The sequence below is a fragment of the Pristiophorus japonicus genome, chromosome 10 (genome assembly GCF_044704955.1).
Source record: "Pristiophorus japonicus isolate sPriJap1 chromosome 10, sPriJap1.hap1, whole genome shotgun sequence".
Taxonomy (NCBI): domain Eukaryota; kingdom Metazoa; phylum Chordata; class Chondrichthyes; family Pristiophoridae; genus Pristiophorus; species Pristiophorus japonicus.
Window position 1 is genome coordinate 173,009,024 of NC_091986.1, and position 18,780 is coordinate 173,027,803.

Sequence of the window (18,780 nt, forward strand, 5' to 3'; positions counted from 1 at the left end):
CATGTTCTTTCCAAAAATTACTTTGAAATTATTATAATGATGAAAGATTATAATTTTAGGATTTCCTAACAACCAGCAATGATAGCTGTACAACCTTAAAACAGGTAACAGTTATTTAATGTGGGAAAATTGCACACTCTGGTATAATCCATGGGTAAATGAGTACAAATATTGGCTATTATATTTCTGTAATAATAGATAATGTTGTAACTGCAATTGCTGCTCATCGTACAATGTTATTTTTCACAGCAGAACATAATTTTCCATGAAGTTTGCATTATATACTTTTTTAAAGATGTGATTTCAAGGCAGTTATCACTCCGTGGTATTTCTCTTAATGGAAAGATAGACATTTTCTGGTCGAATATATGTCACTCTTTAGTATCTATAAGGGAGGAGAATTGTAAAATGTCTTTCTTTTGAGAAATGAACGAGATGGATGAAAAGATTTGTGCAAGGAAATGGAACCAAAAATGGATTAGTCATGTTAGCTGTATTTGAATACTCAATTTGTAAATCATTTAATCAAGGCTTGATGGTTCTGAAATTGATCACGGTGAAAATGAGGACATCACAGTAATGAAGAATCCGCCTCTTCCAGCAAAGAAAATGGACAAGAGGGAAGACGCAGATCATTTGAGGGTATGTCTAACTGAGTGTGTTCAAGAGAAGATTATATTCCATGGCTGAGCTATTGAGAGGTCAGAACTAATCGCATTCAGGGACCTATATGTCAAGTTTTACAGTATAAAGTTGGTAAGATGGTTTGCCAAGATAATTATTTGACGGCTCATAACAAACATGGCAATTTCCTTGGTTTAGAGCTGAACTGTTGGTCTGCACAAGTATGGTTTATTGAAAGTTTTGAGAGTGGGTTTCTTCATAGCAACAGTTGTGCTTTTCAAGGAGGAAGTGCTTTACTGCAAAAAAGCTTTCTGAATACAGGTGCAGGGTCGAGAATCCGGAATCCACGGGACTGGGGCCATTCTGGATTCCGAGCTTTCCTGGACTTTCGATCGTCTTTCTAATGTCACGAATCCGGAAACGCCAGAGCCCAGGTTCGGGTATTTCCGGATTTCGGAATGTCAAAGCGGGGAGGGGGCCCCGCCATGGAGGAGCTGTTCAGGCCCCACCGCCGAGGAGGTGTTCAGGGGCGGGCCCCGCCATGGAGGAGAAGGAGCTGTTCGGGTGGGCCCCGCCACCGAGGAGCTGTTCCGGCAGGCCCTGCCATGGAGGATGAGGAGGAGCTGTTCAGGCAGGCCCCACCATGGAGGAGCTGTTTGGGTGGGCCCTGCCATGGAGGAGCTGTTCGGGTGGGCCTTCCTGACTTCACGCTAACTGGCCTAGCTCTAAATTTATTATGCCCTCTTTTTCTGGATTCACCCATTAGAAGAAATAGTTTTTTCTTTAAAATTATAAAGGGATTGGAAAGGATGGATAAAGGTCTCAATTCGATCACCCCTCAAGATTCTAAACTACAGGGAATACAAGCTGATATTTTGTACCTTGTCTTCATCATTTAACCCTTTAAGCCCTGGTAGTATTCTGGTAAACAGTGTCAGCTGTAGCTCAGTGGGTAGCACTGTCGCCTCTCAGAAGGTTGTGGGTTCAAGTCCCACTCCAGGGACTTGAGCACAAAAACAATCTAGGCTGACACGCCAGTGCAGTGCTGAGGGACTGTTAGAGTTGCCATTTTTTGGATGAGACGTTAAACCAAATCTGCGCCAGCTTTTTCAAAGCGCAATCTAGTTAGCTCCCCCGTTCTTTTCCCATATCTCTCATTTTTTTCTCCTTCATGTATTTAACCAATTCCCCTTTGAAGGCTATTATTGAATCTGCATCTGCTATCCCATCAGGCAGTGCATTCAAAGTATCAGCTATGGCTCAGTTGTTAGCACCCTCGCCTCAGAGTCAGAAGGTTGTGGGTTCAAGTCGTACTCGAGACTTCAGCACAAAAATCTAGCCTGACGCTCCAGCCTGAGGGAATCAGAGGGTGCTGTCTTTCAGTTAAACTCGGGCCCCATCTGCTCTCTCAGGTGGATGTAAAAGATCCAATGGCACTTCTTCGAAGAAGAGCAGAGTAGTTATCCCCGGTGTCCAAGCCAATATTTATCCCTCAATCAACATAACAAAAAAACAAATTATCTGGTCATTATTCCTGTTTGTGGGAGCTTGCTTGTGTGCAAATTGGCTGCCGCGTTTCCTGCAATACAAAAGTGACTGCCTTCCAAAAGGTACTTCATTAGCTGTAAAGTGCTTTGAGACGTCCAGTGGTCGTGAAAGGTGCTATATAAATCCAAGTCATTTTTCTTTTAAATCTGCATTGTACCACTCCTAAGCCAATATATTCTTCCTGAGGCCTGGTGCCCCAAAACTATACATAGTACAGGTTGAGTGTCTCAAATACGGAAACCTCAGGACCAAGGCCGTTCCGGATTCTGGGTATTTCCGAATTTTGGAACGTCTTTGCCTGGGCCGAGGGCCGGGGCGAGGTCGGGTCAAGCCGCCGAGGGCCGGGGCAAGGCCTGACTGCTGAGGTAAGGGCGAAATTGGGCTGCTGAGGTGGGAGGAGTCCGGATTTCGGACAGCCGCGTCACGGATTGGCCCGGATTCCGGAACTCTGGATTTTGGACGCTGCACCTGTACTCCAGATGTGGTCTGACCGAAGCTCTGCACAACTGATGCATAACTTCCTCCCCTTTGTAATCAACTCCCTTTGCGATTTAAAGGTGAATATTCCATTAGCCTTTTTGATTACTTGTCATACCTATTAACTAGCTTTTAATTTCTATAACTGGACAACCAAATCCCTTTTGCTCTTCACTCTTTCTAGTTTTTCCCTTCAAAGAAAATATTCCAATTTATCTTTCTTGGATCCACAGTGGATGACCTTACACTTCCCCACATTGAACTTCATCTGCCACAGTTTTGCATGCTCACTTAATCTGTCCTTGACTCTTGGTAACTTCCATCCCCATCTACATAATTTGCTGTGCTGCCTAATTTAGTGTCGCCTGCAAACTTGGATATACAACGCTCAATATCTTCACCATTTACATTGATGATTTGGATGAAAAGCTGAGGCCCCAGTACAGGTCCCTGGATGACACCACTTGTCACATTCTGCCAATCAGAGTACGTTCCATTTATCCCTACTTTCTGTCTCCTACCTTCCAACCAATTACCAACCCATGTCACAAGTTATCTCCAATATCATACGTTTTTATTTTTGCTAATCTCTTGTGCGGAACCTTATCAAATGCTTTCTGGAAGTCCATAATAAGAGAATGTTCATTGACACAGTTATACACCATGTTGGTGACTTCTTCAAAAAAAATTCAACTCGTCAAGCAAAACCTACCCATCACAAATCCATGCCGACTTTGATCAGTTCATACTTGCCCAAGTACCCAGTCGGACTGTCATGGTAACTTCCCCACAGCTGATGTTAAGCTGATCGGTCTGTAGTTTCCTAGTTACCCTCCCTTCCTTCTTAAATAATGGGTAAATTCGCATTTTTCCATTCTAAAGGCATAATAGTAAAGAGCTTTGGAAAACTGGGACTGGCGCATCTGCCTTTACCTATTTCTTTTAATACTCTTGGTGGGAAACCATCAGTCCAGGAGATTTGTCCGACTTAAATTTACTAAGTTCCTCCCTTTTGAATTGAATAATCTTTAGGTTCCCTTGGACCAATTTTTCCTGAGTGCAAAAGCTTTCTTTTGCTCCCATCCAGCATCAAAGCTAAACTTGTGATGTGTCTATCCTGTTCCATTTGTATGGCTACAGTCTGTAATTTCTCCCAGATGAACTGAAAGTGCCAACATGCTGTGTCACCTTGTGTTTACGTTCTGATACCTTGGAAGGATATTGGTGGAGAGGAAAGAGAGTCACTTGCAAAGAGTAATGATAACCTGGGTGTTGATGGCAGTATTGCGGGCATGACTGAATATGAAGTTCTGGAGGATACTGCAGTCTGATCCAAATGTAATCTATTGTTTTTTCTGGTTGATGTGGGTAATCACTTCTCAGTTCACTTCTATCAATCAAATGTTTGACATCTTGGTAACTTGTAGACTGTTTAACATACCGAGCGCAAGTCATAGCGACTATTTTAGGAGTTAATAAATAATATATCTAATCTATGCAAGGAGCAATTTTTTATTCCATCACATTATTTCCCTATCATGGGTAGCTAACTGTGTTTTTTGCTCTAATCCCACAAGCCAGTGATAACCAATTGTTCTTTTTAGTCAGAAACCGATAAACCAAGAGGACGAAAGAAAGCGGCCTCTGCGATTTCATTAGATCAAGAGGATAGGTCAAGTGCAGAACTTCTGGACCAGGTGAAACCTACAAAAACAGGTCAGCGTGGTCGGAAAAGAGCTGCACAGACATCTGAATCAGATGAGCAGCAATGGCCAGAAGAGAAAAGATCAAAAGAAGATCTCTTGGAGAATGAGGATGAACAGAATAGTCCACCAAAGAAGACGAGGAGAGGGCGTCCACCAAAAGCTACTAATGAGGAAGTCCCTAAGGGAGAGACGCAAGGAAAGGGAGGCAAAAAGGGTAGAAAGAGGACACTATCAGCTGAGGAAGAAGATGGTGATGGCGATAATGAAAATAAGGAACAAAAGCAAAAAAGAACCAGACAGCCAAGAACACCCAAAAAGTCTCAGCAAAGGTTGGTACTTGGAAAGTAATGATTTTACATATCCTCAGCCATTGATGGACTAAACGTTTTCAGAGCTTAAAATTACATTTAAGTAAAACATGAAAGCTAAAAGACCCATTAAGTATTCAAGACTATTGAAGTAGAAATGTAATCTGGATTTATATACAATGGACATTGAAACTATTCAAATAGTCCCTAAGTAAGAGAACTTGGATTGGGAAATGCTCGTCTTGATTGAAGCCCAGTTCTGTAAATTATCCAAAGATAAAAGTTGATGGGTGTAACTAAATAGCTTTTCCAATAGAATGCTTGTGACTCCGGTTTATGCAGCCTCTTGCACAGCCCCTGACTACCTAAGGTTATGAAGAGTTGCGATCGGGAAACAGTGGGATTGTTTCCATTGATTGGCAAGGCAGTAGTGAGAGGGCACACATTTAAAATTATTACAAAAAGTATTAAAGGAATAGTTAAATAACATTCCTTACACAGGCTGGCTAGAATGTGGAATTCTGTCTCTCAAGCTGTTGTTGAAGCAGAGTCCATATTTCCCCCCCCCCCCCCCCCCCCCCCCCCCCAAAGAGAAACATGAGGGAATATCATGAAATAATACGTGGAGCAAGCAGGAGAGTGGAATTAGACAAGGTGGCTTGTGGAGTAAAAAAACACCACCACAGGCTTGATCATCTGTGCTGTAACATTCTGATCTAATTTTCCTCAGTTCCATGCTATGGAGTGACATTGTCGACCTCACCAAATCCTCCAGTAGCAACCCCATGTCATTTAAAAAACCTGCTGCCATTACACCTCTCCTTTCAAAGAACAAAATGTGAATGGATAGTATTCAGTTCAGTAAGTGAGCTATCACAGGTGAACAAAATGTCCAGGCTAACACTACACTTGCGGTGTATGATCAGGGACAGCATTGCTCCTACATCGAGACAAATGTCCAGGCTAACACTGCACTTGCGGTGTATGATCAGGGACAGCATTGCTACTACACAGACAAATGTGGAGAGAAATTAAGGAAACTTTGGGGATAGTGGATGGTTTTAAGTGGTAAAGATTGTAAAGCTACCAAGAGATTATAATAAATTGCAGATAACAAACACTAATACAAAAGCAAAATAGTGTGAATGCTGGAAATGCTCAGCAGCATCTGGAGAGAGAAACAAAGTTAACGTTTCAACTCGATGACCTTTCATCAGAACTGGAAACAGTTAGAGCTGTAACAGGATTTAAGCAAGTACAGAGGCAGGGAAAGGCGGGAGGGGAGGAAAGAACAAAAGGGAAGAATCTGTAATAGGGTGGAAGACAGGAGAGATTAAATGACAAAAGGGATAATGGTGAAAGGCAAAAGGAGATGGTAATGGAACAAGTAAACAAACGAAAGGTGGGTCTAAAGGAGGTATAAATGGGAGTAGCAGATTCATCAACAGCTACCATTCCAGAATAATGGGGGCAGAGGTTATGCTCTGAAATTGGTGAACTCCATGTTGAGTCTGGAAGGCTGTAAAGTACCTAATCAAGCTTACGTTGTGCTTCATTGGAGCAGTGTAGGATGCTGAGGACGGAGTTTGGAGTGGGGTGAAGAATTAAATGACAGACAACCAGAAGCTCGGGGTGACACTTGCAGAACGTCTGCAAAAACATCTGCCAATCTGTGTTTGAACATAAGAAATAGGAGCAGGAGTAGGCCATTTGACCCCTCGAGCCAGCTCCGCCATTTAATAAGATCATGGCTGATCTGATCATGGACTCAGCTCCACTTCCATGCCCGTTCCCCATAACCCTTTATTCCCTTATCGCTCAAAAATCTGTCTATCTCTGCCTTAAATTTATTCAATGACCCAGCCTCACAGCGATCTGGGGCAGAGAATTCCATAGATTTACAACCCTCTGAGAGAAGAAATTCCTCCTCATCTCAGTTTTAAATGGACGGCCCCTTATTTCGAAACTATGCCCCCTAGTTCTAGTTTCCTCACCCCACTGTCGAGGAAACCGCATAGTGAGAAGCGGATACAATATAATAAATTGAAAAGAAGTGCAAGTAAATTGCCGTTTCACATGAATGTAGTGTTGGGGCCCGAGATGGTGGGAAGGGAGAAAATAAAAGTGCAAGTGTTGCATCTCTTGCACGGGGAGGGGGTGTTGGGGATGATTTGAAGAGTGGACCAGGATGCCACGAAGGCAACGGTCCTTTCGGAATGCTGAAAGGAAAATAGAGGGAAAGATGTGTTTGTTGCTGGCATCATGCTGGAGGTGGCGGGAAATGGCAGAGGATGATCCGTTGGCTGTGGAGACTGGTGGGGTTGAAAGTGAGGACAAGGGGCACTCTCGTGGTTCTTTAGGGGGGAGGGGGTGGAGGGGAAGGGGAGGTGATGAGAGCAGAAGTGTGGGAAATGGGACGGACATGGTCGACGGCCCCGTAAACCGTGGTGGAGGTGAATCCTCGGTTGTGGAGAAAGGAAGACATATCTGAAGCTCTGGTCTGGAAAGTGGCATTGTCCAATACCAAGCACTGTCAATCAATATAGGACACAGTGATTGTAGTCGTGGGGGATAGCTTAAGAGTATCACAAATCTGATAACTTCTATCAACTTGCCTCCAACCGAAAAATCTAGTTGGTCTAAAAAGACCCATAGTTGACTGAAAAGATTGTGAATGCCTTCATAACTTTTCTGTTTTGGGACTTTTATACTTTTTGATTTGTATTGGTTTTTGCTCCACACTTGCAGCCGAGTTCCAACTTGCTATGCCTTTAAAAGTGTCTTCACTCGCCTTAGATAAAACGGTCAGTGACGTGACCAGAACATCAAATAGAAAATCTTGGCCAGTCAGTTACGTTTTAAGATATTGGAATTTTACAGCACAGAAGGAGGCCATTCGGCCCATTGAGCCAGTGCCAACTCTCTGCAAGAGCACTTCAGCTAGTCCCACTCACCCGCCCTTTCCCTGTAGCCCTGGAATTTTTTTTCCTTCAGCCACTTATCCTATTGCCTTTTGAAAGCCAAATTGAGTCTGCCTCCACCATCCTTTTCAGGCAGTGCATTACAAATCCTAACCACTTGCTGACAAAACGTTTTTCCTCATGTTGCCTTTGGTTCTATTGCCAGTCACCTTAAATCTGTGTCCTCTGGTTCTTGACCCTTCTGCCAATGGGAACAGTTTCTCTCTATCTACTCTGTCTAGACCCCTCATGATTTTGAAAACTCTATCGAATCTCCTGTCAAGCTTCTTTGCTCCAAGGAGAACAACTCCAGCTTCTCTAGTTTACCCACATAACTTGAGTCTTTCATCTCTGGAATCATTGTCGTAAATCTTTTCTGCACTCTTTCTAAGGCCTTCACATTCTTCCTAAAGTGTGATGCCCAGAATTGGACACAATACTCCAGTTAAGGCCGAACCAGTTTTTTAAGAAAGGTTCAGCCTCGCTTTTGTACTCCATGCCTCTATTTATGAAGCCCAGTATATCCCGTATGCTTTCTCAACCTGTCCTGCCACCTTCAACAATTTGTGCACATGTACCCCTAGGTTGGTCTCTTCGTGCACCCCCTTTAGGATTGTACCCTTTAGTTTATATTGCCTCTCCTTGTTCTTCCTACACTGCACTTTTCTGCATTAAATTTCATCTGCCACGTGTCCGCCAGTTCCACCAGCCTGTCTGTCTGTCTGTCTGTCTTGAAGTCTATCATTATCCTCCTCACTGTTCACAATACTTCCAAGTTTTGTGTTGTGTGTCATCTGCAAATTTTGAAATTGTGCCCTGTACTCCCAAGTCCAAGTCATTAATATATATAAAGAAAAGCAGTGGCCCTCGTACCGACCCCTGGGGACCCCTTTATACCTTCATCCAGTCCGAAAAAGAACTGTTAACCACTACTCTGTTTCCTGTCACACAGCCAATTTCATAAGAACATAAGAAATAGGAGCAGGAATACGCCATATGGCCCTTCGAGCCTGCTCCACCATTTAGTATGATCATGGCTGATACAATCATGGACTCGGGTCCACTTCCCTGCCCGCTCCCCATAACCCCTCATTCCCTTATCGGTTAAGAAACTGTCTATCAATGACTCTGTTTCCACAGCTTGCTGAGGCAGCGAATTCCACAGATTTACAACCCTCAGAAGAAATTCCTCCTTATCTCAGTTTTAAATGGGCAGCCCCTTATTCTAAGATTATGCCCTCTAGTTCTAGTCTCCCCTATCAGTGGAAACATCCTCTCTGCATCCACCTTGTCACGCCCCCTCATATTCTTGCACGTTTCGATAAGATCACCTCTCATTCTTCTGAATTCCAATGAGTAGAGGCCCAATCTACTCAACCTTTCCTCATAAGTCAACCCCCTCATCGCCGGAATCAACATAGTGAACCTTCTCTGAACTGCCTCCAAAGCAAGTGTATCCTTTCTTAAATATGGAAACCAAAACTGTAAGCAGTATTCCAGTTGTGGCCTCACCAATACCCTGTATAACTGTAGCAAGACTTCCCTGCTTTTATACTCCATCCCCTTTGCAATGAAGGCCAAGATTCCATTGGCCTTCGTGATCACTTGCTGTACCTGCATACTAACTTTTTATGTTTCATGCACCAGGTCCCGCAGTACTGCAGCAGTTTGCAATTTTTTTCCATTTAAAAAATAATTTTCTCTGATTTTTTTTTTTCCCCTGCCAAAGTGCATAACCTCACATTTTCCAACATTATACTTCATTTGCCAAATTTTTGCTCACTCACTGAGCCTGTCTGTGTCCTTTTGCAGATTTTGTGTCCTCACACATTGCTTTTCCTCCCATCTTTGTATTGTCAGCAAACTTGGCTACGTTACACTCAGTCCCTTCTTCCAAGTCATTAATATAGATTGTAAATAGTTGGGGTCCCAGCACTGATCCCTGCGGCACCCCACTAGTTACAGATTGCCAACCAGAGAATGAACCATTTATTCCGACGCTCTGTTTTCTGTTAGTTAGCCAATCCTCTATCCATGCTAATATATTACCCCCAACCCGTGAACTTTTATCTTGTGCAGTAACCTTTTATGTGGCACCTTGTCAAATGCCTTCTGGAAGTCCAAATACACCACATCCACTGGTTCCCCTTTATCCACCCTGTTTGTTATATCAAAGAATTCCAGCAAATTTGTCAAACATGACTTTCCTTTCATAAATCCATGCTGACTGCCTGACTGAATTATGTTTTTCCAAATGCCCTGCTACTGCTTTAATAATGGACTCCAACATTTTCCCAACTACAGATGTTAGGTTAACTGGTCTGTAGTATCCTGCTTTTTGTCTGCCTCCTTTTTTAAATAGGGGTGTTATATTTGCAGTTTTCCAATCTGCTGGGACCTCCCCAGAATCCAGGGAATTTGGATAAATTGCAACCAATGCATCCACTATCCCTGCCGCTATTTCTCTTAAGACCCTAGGATGCAAGCCATCAGGTCCAGGGGATTTATCTGCCTTTAGTCCCATTATCTTACTGAGTACTGCCTCCTTAGTGATTGTGTTTCTCCGCCCCCCGCCTTGACTATCCACTGTTGGGATATTGTTTGTTTCCTCTACCATAAAGACTGCTGCTAAATATTTGTTCAAAGTTTCTGCCATCTCCATGATTCCCATTACTAATTCCCCGTTCTTGTCCTCTAAGGGACCAACATTTACTTTAGCCACTCTTTTCCTTTTTATATACCTATAGAAACTTTTGCTATCTGTTTTTATATTTTGTGCCAGTTTACTTTCATAGTCTATCTTCCCTTAATAATTTTTTTTAGTCATTCTTTGCTGGCTTTTAAAAGCTTCCCAATCTTCTGTCCTCTTACTAGTTTTGGCCACTTTGTATGCCCTTGTATCCATGCTGTCACCGCCTCTTTTATTTTATGGGCTTCAACTTTGCTGGCAAGTCTATTATGTAGCATTTTATCAAATGCCTTTTGGATGTCCATGTCAACTGCATTGTCCTCCTCAGCCCTCTGTTACCTCATCAGAAAACAAGATCAAGTTAGTTAAACACAATTTGATTTTTTAACAAATCCATGCTGGCTTTCCTTAATTAGTTCACACTTGTCCAAGTGACTATTAACTTTGTCCCTGATTATTGTTTCCAAAAGCTTCCCCACTACCGAGGTTAAACTGACTGCCGAAAGTTGCTGGGTTTATCCTTATAGCCATTTTTGAGCAATGGAGTAACATTTGCTATTCTCCAAATCTTTGGCACCCCTGTATCTAAGGAGGATTGGAAAATTATGGCGAGTACCTCTGAGATTTCCTCCTTAACCTCCCTCAGCATCCTCAGATGCATTCCAGCCAGTTCTGGTGACTTATCAACTTTAAGTGCAGCCAGCCTTTCTGGTACTTCCTTTTTTTATTAATTCTTATCTCATCCAGTATCTCTACTACATCTTCCATCTTCTTCCTTGGTGAAGACAGATGCAAAGTACTCATTTCGTACCTCAGCCATGTGTCGGTCTCTTTTTTGGTTCCTAATCGGCCCCATCCCTCCTCTTACGACCTGTTTATTATTTATGTGCCGATAGAAGACTTTTGAATCCCCTTTTATGTTGGCGGCCAATCTATTCTCGGACTTTCTTTGCCCCTCATTTTCTTTTTCACCTCCCCTCTGAACTTTTTATATTCAGCCTGATTCTCACTTGTATTCTCAATCTGACATCTGTCGTACTCACTCTTTCTGCTTCATCTTACTCTCTGTCAGCTGTGGCTCATTGGGTAGCATACTTGCTTCTAAGTTGGAAGGTTGTGGGTTCAAGTCCCACTCCAGGAACTTGAGCACATAAATCGAGGGACTACTGCACTGTCGGATGAGATGTTAAACCGAGGCCCTGTCTACTCTCGTGGATGGAAAAGATCCCACGGCACTATTTCAAAGAAGAGCAGGGGAGTGAACCCTGTTGTTCTGGCCAATATTTATCCCTCAATCAACATAACAAAAACAGATTATCTGGTCAGTGTCGCATTGCTGTTTGTGGGAGTTTGCTGTGCGCAAATTGACTGCATTTCCTGCATTACAACAGTGACTGCACTTCAAAAGTACTTGATTGGCTGTTAAATGCTTTGAGACGCCCGGTGGTCGTGAAAGGTGCTATATAAATGCAAGTCTTTCTTTCTCTCTTTCGTCATTCACTGTGGCTGTTTCTCTGCTGAGCTGGGTGACTCGTTCAACATTTCTTTCATGCCTGTTGGTTAATGCTACTGTTGTCTCTCTGCTGAATTGGGTGCCTTGTTCTACTGGTTTTTCTGCCTTGTTGGTCACTGGCTTGTGTGGTTATACACTTTCTCCGCTGCTTTTGATCTACGGTGACCTCCAACTTCGGGAATTTCACCATAATTTTCCTGCACTGAAACAGACTTTAATTACCATGGCAACAACCTCCATCCTTCAATTCTCTATCCTTCAAATTGCTTCTGGACTTTTCTCACCTGTCTCCGAACTTGGACAACAGTTCGTTGATGCTCCAAACCGATTCCATCTACCGATGTCAGCTTTTGCCCTCCATAGGACCTCCAGCTCTGGACTCCTTACTATTGTCACCAACCTATTCCCTGTTCCTACCACGAAATATGCATCCCTATAATTGATACATAACCAGGCCTACGTAGTTTGAGTTTTTCCCTGTGTCCATTTGTGTGTGCATTTTGGCTGCCACTTCAGACCCGCGCTCGCTCTCTCTCTCTCTCGCTCTCTCTCTCTCTCGCTCTCTCTCTCTCTCGCGCTCTCTCTCTCTCTCTCTCTCTCTCTCTCTCTTATTTCCACTTCTTTCTCCCACTTTTTCTTTTTTCTCTATCCCTCCTTGACCAGTCTCTCCTGTTGTCATGCCTCCTTTCGTCTCTCCTCTCTCGGATACTCTGTCCTCCCAAATCCCTACCCCAACCCTTCATTACTCTTGACCTTCCTACACTCCTGCTGCCGTCCCAGGCTCGATTCCCTCTTCGATAAACCTGCAGCTTCCCTCTCCCTCTCTTGGCATCCTCCGAAGGGCCCACCGTGGCACTTGTTGCGGTCTCATCACGAGTAGCAACCCCAACTGTCCCATCCTACACTCTCTCAGACCGTGCCGCCCAGCTTGACCGCGGGGGGCGAACCTTGCCAATCTCCTCCCCGTATAACTCATCCACCAAGCTCTGGTATATATACCTTCCACCACTTGCCCCTCCCAGACCGCTGTGGTGGCGGTGCGGCTTTAATCACCAAATCATACCTTGGTCTGTCCCCCGACTCCTCCGGTACTTTTTCCTCCTTTGAACATCTCGCCTTATTTCACCCCTCTCTCCTCTCACTTAAAATTCTCATTGTCTACCACCCATCCAAGTATGATAAAAATGTTATCACAGAGATATCTTCTGCTTTCCTTCCTCAGCCTCTGCACCGAACGACTTCTCATTCTCGGTGATTTCAACCTCCATTTCAATTCATCATGCGTGCTCTCCTTGGAGTTCACTAGCCTCCTGTCCTCCCTTAATCTCTCCCTGCATGTGAACTCCCCAACCCATATTCACGGCCACCCCCTTGACCTTGCCATCTGTCATGACCTCGCTATTCCTACCGTGTCAATTGACGATAAGGCCATCTCTGACAGTTAACTTGTATCGCTCTCCACCCACATCCCCCGTCCCTCACCCAGCCCTACTTTCTTATACATCCGCCCCTGGAAAAAACCCTCCCGACTGTCTTACAACTTCGCTTATCAACTCCAAATTGTCCAGCATTTGGCCTTCCATTCACCGTGACATTTCTACAGCTACCGATCTGCTCAACCACACCCTCGCCACCACACTTGATGCCCTAGTCCCTATTAAAACCATTACTCTCTCTCCCTGGCCATTCCCCCCAATACGGCCCTCATCTTTGCTTCCTAAAGTCAGAGGGGTACAGACTTGAATGGATGTGACGGACAACTGGTTTAGCCATTCACTGCCAGATCTGGCTGGACCACATAAAGCATTATCGGGTCCTACTCTTGTCTGCCAAAACTGCTCACTCTTCCAGCATAATTCTGGAATGCAAAGATAACATCCAGCTACTATTCGCTACTGCTAATCGTCTTAAATCCCTTTTCCCTGTCTCCTCCACACTTGTCTTCAACAACAAGTGCAAGGAGCTCATGGACTTCTTTGTCTCAAAGATTGAGACCATCTGATCAGCTGTCTTTGCCAGTTCACTTTCTTCCCCTAGTCCACCGGGATAAACTTCCTCTGAGGTTCCTCCCTGCCCTAGCCCTGAACTCGCATCTTTCTCCAGTTTTTCTCTGATCTCCCCTCTTCACCTCTCCATGCTCATCTTGTCTATGAGACCCACTTCTTGCTCCCTTGACCCTATTCCCATCAAACTTTTGGCCACCCATCTTCCTTTTCTGGCTCCAGTGTTAGCTGACTTTGTTAACGGTTTTCTCTCCTCAGTTATTGTCCCCCTCCTTCAAATCTGCTATCATCACCCCGCTCCTCAAAAAAAAAAATAACCCTTGACCCCACTGTGCTTGCAAGCTACTGCCCCATCTCCAACCTCTTTTTCTCTCAAGTCCTTGAATGTGTTGTCGCCTCTCAAATCCATGCCCATCTTTCCTGGAACTCCATGTTTGAATCCCTTCAATCTGATTTCCGCCCCGCCACAGTACCGAAACGGCTCTCATCAAAGTCATAAATTACATCCCTTGTGACTGTGACAAAGGTAAACTATCCCTCCTCGTCCTTCTTGACCTGCCTGCAGCCTTTGATACGGTTGATTTCTCCATTCTCCTCCAACGCCTCTCTGTCATCGTCCAGCTGGGTTGGACTGCACTTGTCTGGTTCCATTCTTATCTTTCTAATCATAACCAAAAAATCACCCGCAATGGCTTTTATTCCCACTCCCCATTGTTGCCTCTGGTGTCCCCAAGGATTTATCCTTGGCCCCCTCCTATTTCTCATCTCTATGCTGCCCCTTGGCGACATCATCCGAAAACACGTCATCAGTTTTCCACATGTACGCTGATGACATCTAGCTCCACCTCACCACCACTTCTCTCAATCCCTCCACTGTCTCTAAATTGTCAGACTGCTTGTCCGACATCCAGTACTGGACGAGCAGAAATTTTCTCCAATTAAATATTGGGAACTCCGAAGCCATTGTCTTTGGTCCCCACCACAAACGATGTTCTCTAGCCACCGACTCCATCCCTCTCCCTAGCATCTGTCTGAGGCTGAACTGGACTGTTCACAACCTAAGTGTCATATTTGATCCTAAATGAGCATCCAGCCACATATCCGCGGCATAACTAAAACCGCCTATTTCCACCTCCGTAACATTGCCCGTCTCCACCCTTGCCTCAGTTCATCTGCTGCTGAAACCCTTGTCCGTGCCTTTGTTACCTCTAGTCTTGACGATTCCAATGCACTCCTGGCTAGCCTCCCACATTCTACTCTATGTAAACTTGAGGCCATCCAAAACTTGGCAGCCCATGTTCTAACTCTCACCATGTCCCGTTCACCTATCACCCCTGTGCCCCCAACTGACTGCCTGGGCCCTAAGCTCTGGAACTCACTCTCTACTTCTTTTTCCACCTTTTAAAACTCTTAAAACCTACCTCTTTGACTAAGGGTCATCTGCTGTAATTTCTTGTGTGGCTCGATATTCATTTTTTTTGTCTTTTCGTGCTCCTGTGAAGCGCCTTGGGACGCTTTACTACATTAAAGACGCTGTATAAATACAAGTTGTTGTTGTTATCCAGGGAGCTCGGGCTTTAGTTGCCCTACCTTTCTCCCGAGTGGGAATGTACCTTGACTGTACATGAACCATCTCCTCTTTAAAGGCAGCCCATTGTTTCATTACAGTTTTGCCTGCCAATATTTGATTCCAATTTACCCAGGCCAGATCTGTACCCAACCCACTCAAATTTTCCTTTCTCCAATTAAGCATTTTTACTCTAGATTGCTCCCTCTCCTTTCCATAACTAATCGAAACCTTGATACTATGATCAATGTTCCCTAAATGTTCCCCTGCTGACGCTTGCTGTACGAAACCCACCTCAATCCCCAGAACCAGATCCAGCAATGCCTCCTTCCTCATTGGGCCAGAAACGTACTGATCAAGAAAGTTCTCCTGAACACACTTCCGAAATTCTTCCCCATCTCTGCCCTTTACACTATTATCTCAATCTATATTAGGATAATTGAAATCCCCAATGCCTTTACAAAAACTGCCCCATCCTTGATGAGCAACAGAGCGGCACATCAGACTTTGTTCTAGATTTAAAATGTCAACATGTACTGGTAATTATTTCCTGACATGGCACTCGGTTGCTTTGTAATTATTTTTATGTTAAATGACAGCATTGATCTGTAACAATTCTGTCACACCACCAGGTGGTGGTATATTCCCCACAAATTACTCAAAATGCCTTGTTATGTACCTGGGTCACAGACAATTAGGCATACGTATATACATGCATCCACTTCATGCTGGACTCATCCATACCAGGATCTGAATCTGATCCTCTAAAACTAAACCTCAAAAGAATCTAAACTCCACTCCACCTCCACAGCTGAATGCACAGGCTGGGGATAATCCTTGTTGGTCTTCTCTGGAGCCAAAACGTATTTTAAAGTGGGGAAAAGGACCAAGAATGCACAATACTCCAGATGCTTCGTCTACATTTAGGACGCCAATCAACTGTGGCCCATTATTGAAAATTAGGTCCAAGATATTACTCTCTTCTCCTTACATACAGAATTAAGCAGTAGTTCAATTGCATCAATAAATGTTTCTTGGAAGCCTCCAGTCTCTTGTGCCTATCCCTCATTTGGCCACCTTTTCTAACTGGATAATTGAAATCCATCACCTCTACCATAGTGATTTAACTTGATGCTGCAAATCCATTTTACCCTCTTAGTTTGGTAATGAATAACATTACCCTTTCTATGAAAAAATGTTTCCTGGTTTCACTTCTGAATGGCCTTGCTCTAATTTTAAGATTATGCTCCATGTTTTTGGATTTCCCCACCAGAGTTTATAGGTGTATCTACTCTATTGAATTTCTCATTTTAAACACCACGATTAGAACACCCCTCATCATGCTAAACTCAAGGAATTAGAAGCCAAGTTTATGCAACCTGTCCTCATAATTTAATTCTGAGCCCTGATACAATTCCGGTGAATCTGCCCTGTACCCTTCTAAGGCCAATATATATTTCAAGAAATGCGGTGCCCAAGACTGAACGCAGTAATCCAGATGGCATCCGACCAAGTCTTTGTACAACTGAAACATCACATCCTCAATTTAAATTCCAACTCTCTTGCTGTTATGTATTGATGCTTGGGGTCACTAGACACCAGGGGGCGCCACTGTGGGAAGTCATCGGGCTGTATGCGTGGGTCCTGGTGTATAAGAGCGAGTACCATGTCATGTGCGCACTTTGGGCGCGAACAAAGTTGAACCAGGTTTGCACCTGAGTGAGCTTACAGTAACAAGTCTTTCGAGTCATTATATACATTACATTTGGCAACGAGGTAACTTAAGGATCTTCGCGTGCACAATGAGCACCATTGGAATTCTGGAAAGATTCATGGATGGCGAGGATTGGGCGGATTTTATCGACCGCCTGGATCAGTATTTCATGGCCAATAAAATGGAGGAAACTGGTGACGCAGTTAGGTGCAGGGCGGTTCTCTGCACCGTTTGTAGTCCAAAAATTTATGGCCTCATAAAGAATCTTCTCTCGCCTGCATGTCCAACGGATAAAGAGTGTGGGGATTTGTGCGCTCTGGTGCGTGAATATCTCAAGCCAAAAAGGGATCATCGTCTCACGCTATCGCTTCTACACACGTTTGTGCTGAGGGCCAGGATATGTCTGGATTCGTCGCCGACCTAACGTCTGGCTGAGCCGTGTAAGTTTGGAAACGCGTTGGAAGACATGCTGCAAGATTTCTTAGTGATAGGCATCAACCATGATGTGATCCTTCGGAAATTATTGGCTGCAGAAACGCTGGATTTGAGCAAGGCCATCGCGACTGTCCAGGCATGCATGGTGACTGATGATAATTTAAGGCAGATATCATCGAAGTCGGAGCTCCATGGCAAGTACTGTAAACAAGATTGTGTTGTCGTCTGGCAAAGCTGCTTATGGCAGAGCCTACTCGACTGCTTATGTGAAACCTGTAGCTGCTCAAAGTCCGCCAGTTAGTACGAATCCGATCAGTGTCGGCCTCATCAGTGTCGGTTTAAACAGTACATCTGTAAAGGCTGTTCGAAAGTGGGGCATCTTCAGAAAATGCCCACAACCGAGCAAGCGTGCTGCTGCTCATCACATTGATGATGATGACCAGTCCAGTGCTGGCCCGGATATGCAACCCAAGATACCAGAGGAGGAAGTGTACGACCTGTATTCGTTCCTGACAAAGAGCCAACCGATAATGGTTCACGTGAAGCTGAATGGTATGTCTGCATCAATGGAGCAGGACACGGGTGCGAGTCAATTAATAATAAGCCAAAGGACATTCGACAAGCTGTGGGACACTGAGGCTGTGAAGCCGAAGTGGAGTCCAGTCAATGCCAAGTTGCGGACTTACACTTAGGAACTCATACCGGTGATTGGCAGTGCAGTAGTCAAGGTGTCGTATGATGGTGTGGTTCACGATTTACCATTATGGATCATCCCAGGCAATGGTCCAACGCTGTTCGGCAGCAATTGGCTCGAGGAAAATCAAGTGGAATGATATCAAAGCATTGTCCTTGGTGGATGACACTTCGTGTGCTCAAGTGCTGAAGAAGTTTCCTTCTTCGTTTGAAACGGGCATTGGCAATTTTACTGGAGCCAAGGTGCAGGTTCACCTGAATTCTGATGCAAGACCTGTCTATCATAAAGCTCAGTCTGTTCCGTACATGATGAGGGAGATGGTCGAAATTGAGCTTGATCGATTCCAACGTGAAGGGGTCATGTCACCGGTCAAATTTAACGAATGGGCCAGTCCTATTGTTCCTGTGTTAGAGTGATGGCACTGTCAGGATCTGTGGAGGCTACATGGTTACGATTAACCAATTTTCGAAACCAGATCAGTATCCACCACAGAAGGCTGATGACCTGTTTGCCATGCTAGCTGGTGGAAAGTTGTTCACTAA

General features: G+C 44.3%; 1 protein-coding gene across 5 annotated transcripts in view; it reads left to right on the top strand.

Moving 5' to 3' along the window:
• Positions 1–18,780, top strand: part of LOC139275199 (sister chromatid cohesion protein PDS5 homolog B) — a 297,515-nt gene that overhangs the window by 259,123 nt on the left and 19,612 nt on the right. For 4 of the 5 annotated variants that reach the window (XM_070892337.1, XM_070892338.1, XM_070892339.1 and 1 more), the window contains 2 exons: positions 531–642; positions 4,254–4,684. In XM_070892337.1, coding sequence (XP_070748438.1) covers positions 531–642; positions 4,254–4,684 — 543 coding nt within the window. Of the gene's footprint in view, positions 1–530; positions 643–4,253; positions 4,685–18,780 lie in introns of those variants that run through there. The other variant, XM_070892340.1, reaches the window with a different exon arrangement.